Source organism: Myxine glutinosa, chromosome 2, assembly GCF_964187855.1.
Source record: "Myxine glutinosa chromosome 2, kmMyxGlut1.1, whole genome shotgun sequence".
In the NCBI taxonomy this organism is placed as follows: domain Eukaryota; kingdom Metazoa; phylum Chordata; class Myxini; order Myxiniformes; family Myxinidae; genus Myxine; species Myxine glutinosa.
This window is the reverse complement of record NC_136262.1, coordinates 59,854,178-59,866,241: the sequence shown is the minus strand read 5'-3', so window position 1 is coordinate 59,866,241 and position 12,064 is coordinate 59,854,178. Positions and strand designations below refer to the sequence as shown.

At 47.1% G+C, this 12,064-nt stretch overlaps 1 protein-coding gene across 7 annotated transcripts in view; it reads right to left on the bottom strand.

The window, feature by feature from the left end:
* The window catches only part of LOC137422367 (uncharacterized), a 35,036-nt gene that overhangs the window by 15,946 nt on the left and 7,026 nt on the right, over nucleotides 1–12,064 (bottom strand). For all 7 annotated transcript variants that reach the window (XM_068109118.2, XM_078773335.1, XM_078773338.1 and 4 more), the window contains one exon: nucleotides 4,011–4,055. In XM_068109118.2, the coding sequence (XP_067965219.2) occupies nucleotides 4,011–4,055 (45 nt within the window). The remainder of the gene's footprint in view (nucleotides 1–4,010; nucleotides 4,056–12,064) is intronic.

The window sequence follows — 12,064 nt, the reverse complement described above, 5'->3', positions numbered from 1 at the left end:
ATGTTTGTTGAAAAGCCTAGAATGGAAAATAACACCGCACAGTTAGAGCAGGAGATTCCGGGTATCTTTCCATCCTGTGCTGCGACTCGTGCTAGGGGTAGGAAGCGCTCTGAAGAGAAGGAGAAGGTACTGACGTCACGCTTTACACAGGCACTTCTTGTCAAGTACCCTGAAACTAAGTGTCAGCACATACAAGTCATGGATGGAGGCAATGTTGGCAAGCTCTTTGTAGGTGGACTGAACTTTGACACAAGTGAAGATGTTCTGGACTCTATCTTTGGCAAATATGGACCACTCTTGGATGTGCTGCTGATAAAAGACAGGGAGATGCAAAAGTCGAGAGGGTTTGGCTTTGTCACGTTTGAAAACACAAAGGACGCCAAAGATGCAGAAAAGGATTTGAATGGCAATTATTTGGATGGTCGGACCATAACAGTAGAGAAGGCAGGCCATGGGCGTCGAGGGGGATACAGAGGAGGAAAACGTGGAGGTTGTTTCAAGGGTGGCTTTGGCTCCCGGGGTGGGAGTAGTAGTTTTGGTGGCGGCCGCAGTCGTGATTACTACGGAGGCTCCCAGCAGCAGCAGCGCAGTTTTGGCAACTCTCGACGGGATGACTATTACGGTGGTAGCCGAGATGGGGACCGCTACTCACCTGACTACAGCACCCGACTCTAAAACCGTGATTACGATTTTTATGATCAAGAGAAGAGTTGGAAGCACTGAGTGCTCAGGAGCAGCCGAGCCAAGATTCCTACACGGATTAACCCGTGAACTCCACGTTCCTAAATGCGTCCATGCAGTGAATACTTCCAGGCCTCACCACCCAACCACCATGAAACCTGGCTCTCAGCTCGGTCTCCTTCAAAAAGTGCCATAGATTTGCTTTGCTTTGGATTTTTGATCACAACCCCTTAACCTTCATTCAAAAAAAATGAAAAATAAAAACCAGAGGTTGATGAGAAGGAGTAGTTTGGCTTTGCAGGAGTTCAACTTGGAAATTGAGTATGTAAAGGGCAGGGACAATGTCGTTGCCAATGCTTCATCCAGAGTGAACTAACTTTGGAAATTCCTGTAGGTTGTTTGGAAGTTTTGTTGCTTTATTTTGGAGAATATTAATTATTGTTGCTCACGTGAATTGATCATTTAGGTGTGAGTTTTACTTTTGTTTGGTAAAAGGGTTTTTTGCAGGAAAAGAAAGTTTTCACTATGTTCAAACTTTCTTTCTTGAGGGGGGGAAGTGTTATGGATTCGTCACTTCCGTTGTTGTGGTTTTCATCCACTGTAAACATTTTTGATTCCATGTACTATTATTGTTGTCGTTTAAGGGAAATAGAGATTACTATTTTCAAAAGGTAAAAAAGTTAATGTTTTAAATGAAACCGGAACCGGACGACGACGAAGAGGAAGAGAAGGCGGAGCGAGTGAGTCGGACAAGAAGCCGAGCTGCTTCAAGGTCCTGAGCGAACATTGGCGAACGAGGGTCACGTGTGAACTTTGGGTTTCCTGGGAAAGGGATTCCTGCGACAGAGTTGTTATCCCTGTGACAGATAAACCTGCATGACAGGTTTTGCGGTTGATTCCGAGGAGAATCATCTGAGTGCCGTTATGCCACGAGAAAAGGGCCGTCGGCCATTTTTACCTCATGCAGGATTTGCGCTTCGCTCAAGGTTTTTCACCTCGCTTCAACCATTTTCACCACATTCAGACGTTAATCTGGTGTGTGTGTGTGTGTGTGTGTGTGTGTAACGTGGCTTTTGAGTGGGAAATCTGCGGTTCGCCGATTGGGAGCCGTGGAACGTCCATACCCGAGGGTGTGATTTCCCAGTCGCCTTGAGGGCACCTTTGCGCAGCTTTGGCAGCGTGACTGTGACTGTCATCCGAACGGGATTCTGGTCTCGATTAGACATCGTTCTGACGATCACTGGAGCGGATTGACTTTGGCTTGATGCCGGAATAGAGACATTGGGAATGTTCTTCTCTTCGCTCTTCTTCTTTCGGGTGACACCGTCACAATTTCCGTCTTCGAGGCCGGCCGATAGGCACAGTGTGACCGGAAGGGACGAGGTTCTCCTGACCACGTGGCCCTTGACTTGGTTTGTCCGCACAATGTGGGCGCTTTCAGGATGAACTTTAGCCGGGGAGCGTTTGGGCGCCCCAGTCTGATACTGCCGCCCACGCGCAGAACAACTTGTGAGTGCACGTGGGTCCCGGCGGTCCCACTGGCCTAGCGCTACCATGTTTAGACAGCGAACTCCGTCCCCGGGCACCGGCACCTACTCCCGGAAGTTAGAGAGATCAGCAGTGCCGGGCACGGTAGGACACCCGCGGAGCCCCGGCGGACCGGGGACGCGCGAGCCTACGCGTTAGCGTGCTACGGCGGAATTAATGGCTTCGGCCATGGCCGAGCCGATACTCGGCCCGGTCGCCTGGAAATGAACTGGTTCGACGCCCGCGCTAGAGAGGTCGTGGGCGACTGAGATGTATTAACAAATGATTAATTAATTTGAGACGTCCGATTTCTAGTGTTTGGAAATTTGGAAGAGCTTGACCCTAGCCTTTCCCTTGCGAGGGCAAGGAGGAACTTAACACTTGACACTTAAGCTTAGTTTGAAGTACACCCTGCCAGCGCTCCCGGTGGGACGGCAGGGCAACCAGAAGGGACGAGGTTCTCCTGACCACGTGGCCCTCGATCTGGGAAGCGAGAGGCGTTCCATTAGTGGATGCGCCCCTCACGCCCGACTTTTGGGCGGCCCCAGCAGGCCGTTTGTTTTGACGTTCCGTGACAGGCCCCGCACCCCCACCTCCGGGCCGACCGGGCGACCGGAATGAATCCCGGTGTCCCAATCCGAACCTTCAGAGCGGGCCGGCTGGGGAGTGCCAAGCACCCCGTACCTGCACTTTCCATCCCTGCGGTCCCAAATACCGGAACCACCCGAATACCACTTTATTCGACAAAATGAGGTGCGGCCTACAGCCTTAGAAAACGAACCCTATATAAGTCAATACCTCCAACGACACAGGCGCGCATTCGTGCCGCGTGATGTGGTGACGTCATCGCGCTTTCACCTTAAAATATTTATTTGATATAAATTGATATTTTGATATAAGCCTTAGAAAACCAACCCTATAGTAGTCAAATGGTCCAATAAAGGGTGATGGGAGGGTGATGGCAGGGTGATGGCATTTTATTTTCACCACTTCAAATCGACCGAATTTCACCAAATAAGATACCACACTCGCTGCACTGATGTCATTTTTACGGCAAAAGTGAAAACAGATTTTAATTTGGAAATAAAACGAAAGCGTGCACAATGGAATCATTCGTGCCACGTGACGTGGTGACGTCATCGCACTTTCATCTTAAAAGACATTTGATATAAGTTAATATTTTGATATAAGCCTTAGAAAACCAACCCTATAGAAGTCAATACCTCCAACGACACAGGTGCGCATTCGTGCCGCGTGACGTGGTGACGTCATCGCGCTTTCATCTTAAAAGACATTTGATATAAGTTAATATTCCGATATAAGCCTTAGAAAACCAACCCTATAGAAGTCAGTACCTCCAACGACACAGGCGCGCATTCGTGCCGCGTGACGTGGTGACGTCATCACACTTTCACCTCAAAAGACCCATTTGATATAAGTTAATATTTTGATATAAGCCTTAGAAAACCAACCCTATATAAGTCAATACCTCCAACTAGAGCAAATGTACATCTTCCATTTTCAACTTCGTATCTCCCTTTAAGGAAGGTAAGCTCTGAGATGCGCAAAGGGACATGCACAACATCGGCACACTGTAACTGGATTTCAGTTCAAAGGAGATTGGAATCTGGAGATTGACAGTTCAAAGTGGCACATCCACTGAAAACCCAACTATCCTGCTGTGACATTTTTTCTTTGATGTATGCTGATAATCTTATAGCCAGCAATATGCCACAAAGAACAAAGCTGCTCTGAAAATTCATCCTCTTGTGCAGAGACAAACCAAACGATAAAACTCTTACTTTTGGTTTCTTCCTCAACCTCCGACCCACGTGTGTTTGCATGACCTGCAGGAGAGACACCGGGTGAAATGGAGTCGTCATCAATAATATAAGTAATATAAATAAGCGATGTGGCAGACAAACGTGCAAGCAAGCGGTGCCACACAAAACTATCTCCCACCCTCCGCCATGGACAACACCCAATTAACTTTAGATGTAAGAGTAGGCCTTTCGGGTATTATGTTTGTCATATCCACAACATCCCATGAAGCCTGTTATTAAAAATTATTTTTACATAGTAGCTTCTACCCTCATTAACACTCCACAAGCCCACCTCTTTCCAGGTTACCAGGTTCCATTTATTTATTTTTGTTCCATTTCTGCTTCTTCCCCCAGTTTTCTTTTCCACTTCTGTAGTTGAGAGTGTGTGGCTGTATCCATTTTGTTGTCCTCTTCCTGCCCTCATTATTCCCACTCAAGGTCTTCTTTTCTTTTTGGATACATAGTGGATTCTCATGCAAGAGCGAGTACACTGAAAGGATCAGGAGGTAACCGGATGCAAAAGGAACAGTCGACAGAGGGGGAAAACAGCTCACTCACTCTTTCCAGAACTGGACAAAATCACAGACTGGTCAAACAAGTGCAACATGTCTTTCAATCCTGACAAATCTCACACTCTTACTATGTCTCTCCGAAAAGACCGACTGGAAAACCCTCCCATCGATTTTCTCAACAATCCTCTCCAAGAAGTTCTGTCACTCAAGCTTTTGGATCTCACAATCTGCCATGATCTTTCTTGGGAAAACCACATTTCCAAGCTGGCCTCCAAAGCCAGTCGCCGACTGGGCATCCTCCGTCATGCGAAGTCCTTCCTTGGCACACCTGAGCTCCTCACCACATACAAGGCTTTCTCCACAGCTCAATGGAATACCGCTCTCCCCTCTGGGCTGGTGCTCCTGCCTCACACCTAGCTCGGCTTCATGCTGTTGAAACCAAACCTTACAGAATCAGTGGAATCTCCCGCGATGAAGCTGATTGTGAGGGCCTTTCACTCAGTCACCGCAGGCAGGTTGGTGGTCTTTCTGGCTTCTCCCGACCCCTATCCGCCCTAGCTCCCCCTGCTCTACCTGTGCTCTGTCCCCCAAATATTCCTACAGGTGGCACAAGATGTGCCAGCAACCCTCTTCTGGTGAAATTGCCAAAATCAAGACTCCCTACTCACCTTAACTCTTTCATTCCTCTTTACTCCCGCCTCTGGAACAAAGTCCCTCACTCTCTTCAATCCCACTCCTCCCTCCAGGTTTTTAAAACAGCTGTTCACCAACATCTCTTATCTTCCCCCATCCAAAACCTTCATCTTTTCTACCCCCCGTTAATTCACCCCAGATCCACTTTTTTGAAATACCGACTTCCTTCCTGGAAGTCCTAGCAGTGTCCATGTGTTTTATACCTCTCCCCCAACCCCCCTTCCCATGCCTCCTCCCCTCAAGCCCTCTCCCTCCCACAGATCTCCCGATGTCCCTGCTCTCTGCTGTTGTACTTGTGTGCTTCCCTCTCTCTCCCTATCTTGTCTTCCCCTCCCTTTATTGTATGTTTTGTGCGTCCGTTTGTTGTTGTTTTTTTGTGATTAATGTTAGCTCTTACAGGAGCCGCGATCTTGTATACAAAACCCCCCCCCAAAAAACACCAACAGCAGGGTAGAAGGCAAAGATAGAGGGAGACTTGAACAACAAAGTGTGTGGGGAGGAATGGGGTGCAGGAGAGATTGTAAGGGGTGGACAAGATGAAGCATGGGGTAGAAAAGATGGATACAGAGGGAAGCGAAGGAGGGAAAACTGGAAATTTGGATGGAGGAAGGATTGGGGACAATCTCAAATGGTCGGGTTCTATTTTGTCCCTCTACCCTGCTGTTGGAGTGTCCTCCACCCCCTTCTCTTTATTTTCGTTCTTTTCATTATGTTACATCCTGGTCTGCATAAATAAATGTAATTTGCAGTGTCCAAGTATAAATGGTGTTCTGCCATGAGTTGTGGAGCACGTGCTGCACAGCATCCGTGAAGCACGTTGTCATACTTGTTACTTTAACAAAGCCAGCATGTTGACCTTGCACCCTTTGATTGGGATTCCAAGGCATGTATAAGAGATTTAAGTCAGCTTAACAGCTTTAGCATACAAAATCTTGGACCGACATCAAAATTAGTATTGGCTGCATAATGGAGCGCCGAGTGTAATTTATCTGGCTTTAAGACTGCAAACGAAGCAAGGCACCGGAAGCCTATTGCTGTTACAAGCTGCGTGACTAAGTGATTGAGAAACAGGTACACAAGAGCGTGCAATAATAAAATAAATCCCAGAAATTGTCTGCAAGACAGATTAGCACATCAAGAAGCCGTTAGTTCCATCAAGCCAATGGCATATTAACAAAGGTGTCGAGACAGGCGGAAAATATGTCCAATTATGAGTTCACAACTGTTTATTCAATTTCTTCTGGGGTGTTGCTTCGTCTTTGACAGCGGACACAGCTCGAATCCTATCACAAACACTTTGTATGAATTTCTGGTAGCTATTAGACATATCGTTGCAAGACGCAAAGTTTTAAGTTTCCTCTGTCCCAATATGTGAATAATTTGATCTACCTGCCCCTGTTTTCAGCAATGACATGGCCGGTTTTCTTCTGTCTCCTAAGGACATTACTTCCAGTTGACTTGAATGAGGTCCAATGTGATGGAAATATTGCCATAGCTATGGCATGCAAGAACCATTCAATGTCGAAGGTCAGTCAGCACTTTATCTTGAGACATTCTCGTTTATAACAGAGTTTCAGTTTATAAATCGTATTCTAGTTTCGCAATGTCAGAAAAGAAATGTGCACGTGCAGGTTGGGAGGGTTCATCTCAAGTTTGAGTGCATCCCAATAGTTCTGATATCTGGAGCATCTCTGTACTGTTACATCTCTGTACTGTTACAGATCTGTCACTTCCGCCTTTGTTGTTATTATATACTTGTAGGATTTTTAGTTTCAGGTAATATTGGTGTTAAGATTTTTGTGTGAAATGACGATGACTTTAGTAAAAGGTAAAAAATAAATGTTTGTGAAGGAAAAAGGAAAACGCGGCAAAGAGACCGGAAGAAGAGAGATCGATATGGGCAGAGAGAGGAGTAGAGAGCTGTGAGTCACGTCGAGGCTGCGAGCGGACTTGTTTTTATATATTGGTCGCGAATTAGTTGAGGTTTCCCGTGAAAGGGATTGTTTGCGACATCATCAAATATTGCGAGTGCAATTAAACCTGCGTCTCAGGTTTTATCACCAAGTGTGAGTCATCGTTGGAGAAATCAAGCGCCTCCATTACGGGTCTATATGCCATTTTGTCCACGAAGTAGAAGAGGCTGTCCGCTTGGTGCATCTTGTTTTGCCGTTTGTTTACCTATCGGCTCAATTTCCATATCGACCTCTCACCTCGTAACTCCTCATCCACAGTCACGCCAATACCTGCCTATTGTTTTGCCGTTCTGCGACTTCGATCTTCAACCCGCGTGGAGATACGTGCACGGATTTTGGGGAATGTTACAGTCAAGTCACGATTAGTGTATTGTGAGTTTATTGCTTTGAGAGCATTGGGGGAATGATGGTACCATCATATGTATTGTTCATTTGATGCAAGTGACATTTTCATTGTACTTTCTTTAATAGTGTTATTATTGTGTATGTGAGAGTTCTTAATACAATTACTTGTTTTGTTCTTCAATTGCATTGGTGTGGGTTTACCATGGTTTATTAGAACACTCAGAATAACAAATCTTTCTGCCGTGTTCCCCACTCCAGACTCTGAGGTGCACTTTTTCTTTTTCTTTTTTGTATACTGAATCGAGACTCGTGAAAGAGCTAACATTTACTTCACAAACAAATCAACCAGACAAACAAAATATATAAAAAGCGGGAGCGGAAAACAAGATGGGGAGAGAAGGTGAAGCACACCAACACAACATTTGAGAGCAGGGAGATGTGTAGAAGGGAGAGGGCTTGGGGGGAGGAGGCATGGGAAGGGGGGGGGGTGGAGGGAGAAGTATAAAACACAAGGACACCAATGACTTCCAGGACAGAAGTTGGTATTTCAAAAAAGTGGAATTGGGGTGAAATTAGCGGGGGTAGAAAAGATCAAGGTTTTGGATGGGGGAAGATAAGAGATGGTGGTGAACAGCTGTTTTAAAGACCTGGAGGGTGGAGTGGGATTGAAGAGAGTGAGGGAGTTTGTTCCAGAGGCGGGAGAAAAGAAGAATGAAGGAGTGAAGGCGAGCAGAGAGTCTTGATTTTGGCAGTTTGACCATAAGAGGGTTGCAGGCAGATCTTGTGCGACCTGTAGGAATATTTGCGGGACAGAGCCCAGAGAGAGCTGGGGGGGCAAGGCCAGAGAGGAGTCGGTAGAAGATGGAAAGACCACCAACCTGCCTGCGGTGAGTGAGTGAGAGGCCCTTGGAGTTAGCTTCATCGCGGGAGATTCCAATGATTCTGAATGCTTTGGTTTCAACAGCGTGAAGACGAGCTAGGTGTGAGGCAGGAGCACCAGCCCAGAGGGGAGAGCAGTATTCCATTGAGCTGCGGATGAAAGCCTTGAATGTGGTGAGGAGCTCAGGTGTGCCAAGGAAGGACTTCGCACGACGGAGGATGCCAGACTGGCTTTGGAGGCCAGATTTGAAATGTGGTTTTCCCAGGAAAGATCATGGCAGATAGTGAGACCCAAAAGCTTGAGTGACAGAACTTCTTGGAGAGGATTATTCAGAAAGTGGATGGGAGGGTTGTCCAGTCGGTCTTTTCGGAGAGACATCGTAAGAGTGTGAGATTTGTCAGGATTGAAAGACATGTTCCACTTGTTTGCCCAGTCTGTGATTTTGTCCAGGTCTGTAGAGAGTGAGGAGGCAGCAGACTGCCGATCTGAGGGATGAAGAATGGAGCGACAGAGAGTAGAGTCATCAGCAAAGAGATACAGAGGATTTTCAAGAGAGTCAGAGAGATCATTGATGAAGACCAGAAAAAGGACAGGGCCTAGAACACTGCCTTGTGGAACTCCAGCCTGAACAGGAAGAGGAGATGAGAGAAACCCATTCAGGGCCACACGTTGACTACGACTAGAGAGGAAGTCCACCAGCCATGCGTGGAGATTTCCATGGATACCAAAAGAGGAGAGTTTGGTGAGCAGAGCGGGGTGCCAGACCGTATCGAAGGCACGTGATATGTCAAGGGAGACTGCTCTAATTTCCTGTTTGGCATTGAGGACCTCCATCCATTGTTGAGAAAGCAGAAGCAGCATGTCCAGAGTAGAGTGTCCAGGTCTGAAACCAAATTGATGATCAGAGATCAAGCCATTGGAGAAGAGGAAAGATTTCATATCTGAAGCAATGATGGATTCCATGACTTTGCTGATAATTGGGAGAAGGCTGATTGGTCTGTAGTTGCTGGGATCTGTTTTTGCACCTTTTTTGTGCAAAGCGGTGATGTTGGCAGATTTCCAAGCAGATGGAAGATGACCTTGAGCAAAAGAGAGGGTGAAGAGAACAGAGAGAGGGAGTGAAAGAGCGGAAGAACAGGATTTTAGGACCCGTGGGCTGATGCCGTCAGGTCCAGTTGCAGAATCCGAGTCGAGGGTTGACAGAAACTTTTCCACCTTGTCAGGAGGAAAGGACACAGAGTCCAGGAGCAGCTGGGTACGACTGGGTACGGTGGGTACAGAGAGGGATGGGTTTGGGACACAAGATTTAGAGGCAAACACAGAGTTGAGGCATTCAGCTTTTTCACGTGCGGAGTCAGCCGTGTGGCCATTTGAGGTGAGGGAGGGGATGGAGGGGGAACAAACACCAGAAACAGATTTGACCAGACGCCACCAGGATTTGGAAGAGGGAGACAGATAAGAGAGTTCGGTCCTGAGAACGGAGAGATATTGTTTCCTGGCTCTCCTGAGCGTGGACACACACTTGTTTCGGGCTTTCTGAAAGGAAATGAGATTTCCTTCCGTTGGATTTGCTTTCCAGGAGACGAAAGCAAGTTGTTTCTGGGCAATAGCCTCACCACAAGATTCCGTGTACCATGGACGGGAGGAAGGGTATGACAACAGAAGACGAGATGGGATAAATCTGTGCATGAGAGAGAGCAGTTTGCTTTGGAAGAATTCCCAGGAAGAATTTATGTCAGAGGCAGTAGAGATGGGAGACCAGTCCAGATGATTGATGGCTGCTTGAAGACCGTGCCAGTTGGCCTGAGTGAAATGCCAGACTCGTCGATGCTGAGGAGGCTCTCTGAGAATGGTCAGAGAGATGTCCACTTTAACAAGCACATGATCAGAAGAGCCGATTGGAGCAGAAGAAGAGCAGCAGACATTTTCAGGGAAGTTAGTCATAACCAAGTCCAGAAGAGAAGATGCTCCGTTGACTGAAATCCGGGTCGGGAAATTGACAGTTTGTGTCAGTCCCAGTGAGTCACAGAAGTCCTTTGCTGAAGAGCCATGGCTGGTGAGAGAGGTACCCACACCCAGCCAACTGGCATGGTGACAGTTGAAATCACCACATATGAGGAAGAGAGAGTTGGGATGGGTAGATAGAAGTTGGTCCATATTCTCAGACAGCGAGATGTAGATGGAGTCATCACTGTTTGGTGGACGGTACAACACACATATGAACAAAAGGTGGGAGCGAAGGGGAAGCCGTAGTCAAAGGTATTCCTGGGGGTGAGGTGGAGAGAGGGCAGTGCAGGGCGAGTGAGGAAGAGAGTTTTTTATAAAGATAGCAACCCCACCTCCAGGACGAGGCTCAGGTCTATCATACCGGAGTAGGGAGTAACCTGGGAGAGATACCAAGGAATCAGAGACATCGTGAAGGAGGAAAGTTTCTGTTCAGCAGATCACGTCTGATTTGTCAGAAGCAACCTGTATGGAGAGATCAGACATGTTTGAGCGAAGGCCCCGGATGTTTGAGGTCCATACTGTTAAGGAAGAGGAAGGGGGAGCATCGGATACAGAACAGGGGGGGGGGGTGGGGGAGCGGTAGGGTAAGATGTGGAAGAGGAGGAAGAGGTAGGGAGAGCTGTTGAAGGTGTGTCAGAGATTACAGAATAGCTCGGAGAAAGGGAAGGATGGGGCAGACAAAAGGTTTGATGGTGATTGGGAGAGGCGCAGTGAGGTGTTATTTGACGAGGGGGAAGAGCGAGGCAGAAGGTTGAGGGAGATGAAGGTGAAAGTTGGAAGGGGGAAGAAGCGGGGAGGACGCTTTGAGGGGGAGGGGTGAGAGGGGAGTCTAGGAGGGGAGGAGCGAGGGAGAGTCTCGGAGGGGAGGGGTGTGGGGGGAGATTTGAAAGGAATGGGTGATTGGGAAGATTTGGAGGGGAGGGGCAAGGGGGAAGATTTGAAAGAGATGGGTGATGGGGATGATTTGGAGGGGATGGGCAAGGGGGTAGATTTAGAGGGGAGGGGTGATGGGAAATGGGATTTTGGGGTGATAGGATTTTGAAAAATGTACGATTAATGGGAAACGAACATTTATTGCAAGATGAGTTTCTTGAGACATTCGAGTCAAAAATACGTTTGAGGACGCTGGAGGGAGGATGGAGTGCTGGAGAGTTTAGGGAATGAATGAAAGATGCACTATAAGAGATGGAATTTTTTTTTGGAATGAATGGATTTGGTGAGCAAGTCGAAAGCATCCTTTTATAGAAGAAGAAGAAAAAGGTGTTATAGAATATGACAGAATACAGGTCTTCAGGGTTCAGATGAGACATTTTTTAACAACGTGATCACAAACAGCATGGTCGAAGAATGAACGAACGAACAACTAAGAACGAATAAACGAATAAAAACGGAAGGAAATGTTTTTGGGTTTTTTTTTTTTTTTTTTGAGATTTTAAAACAAGGAAGTATGGGATGAAAAGACCGTGAAAACAGAGACCGGAAAAAAATTTCAGCGTGATCGGAGAACCGCTGAGACAAAAACAAAGCCTAAAGCCAAGGTTGGACACAGTAGCCTAGTACTACACTTAGGCCTCAGAATACACGATGAGAAAGACCGACGATTCTGTACACAGGTACAAAAAA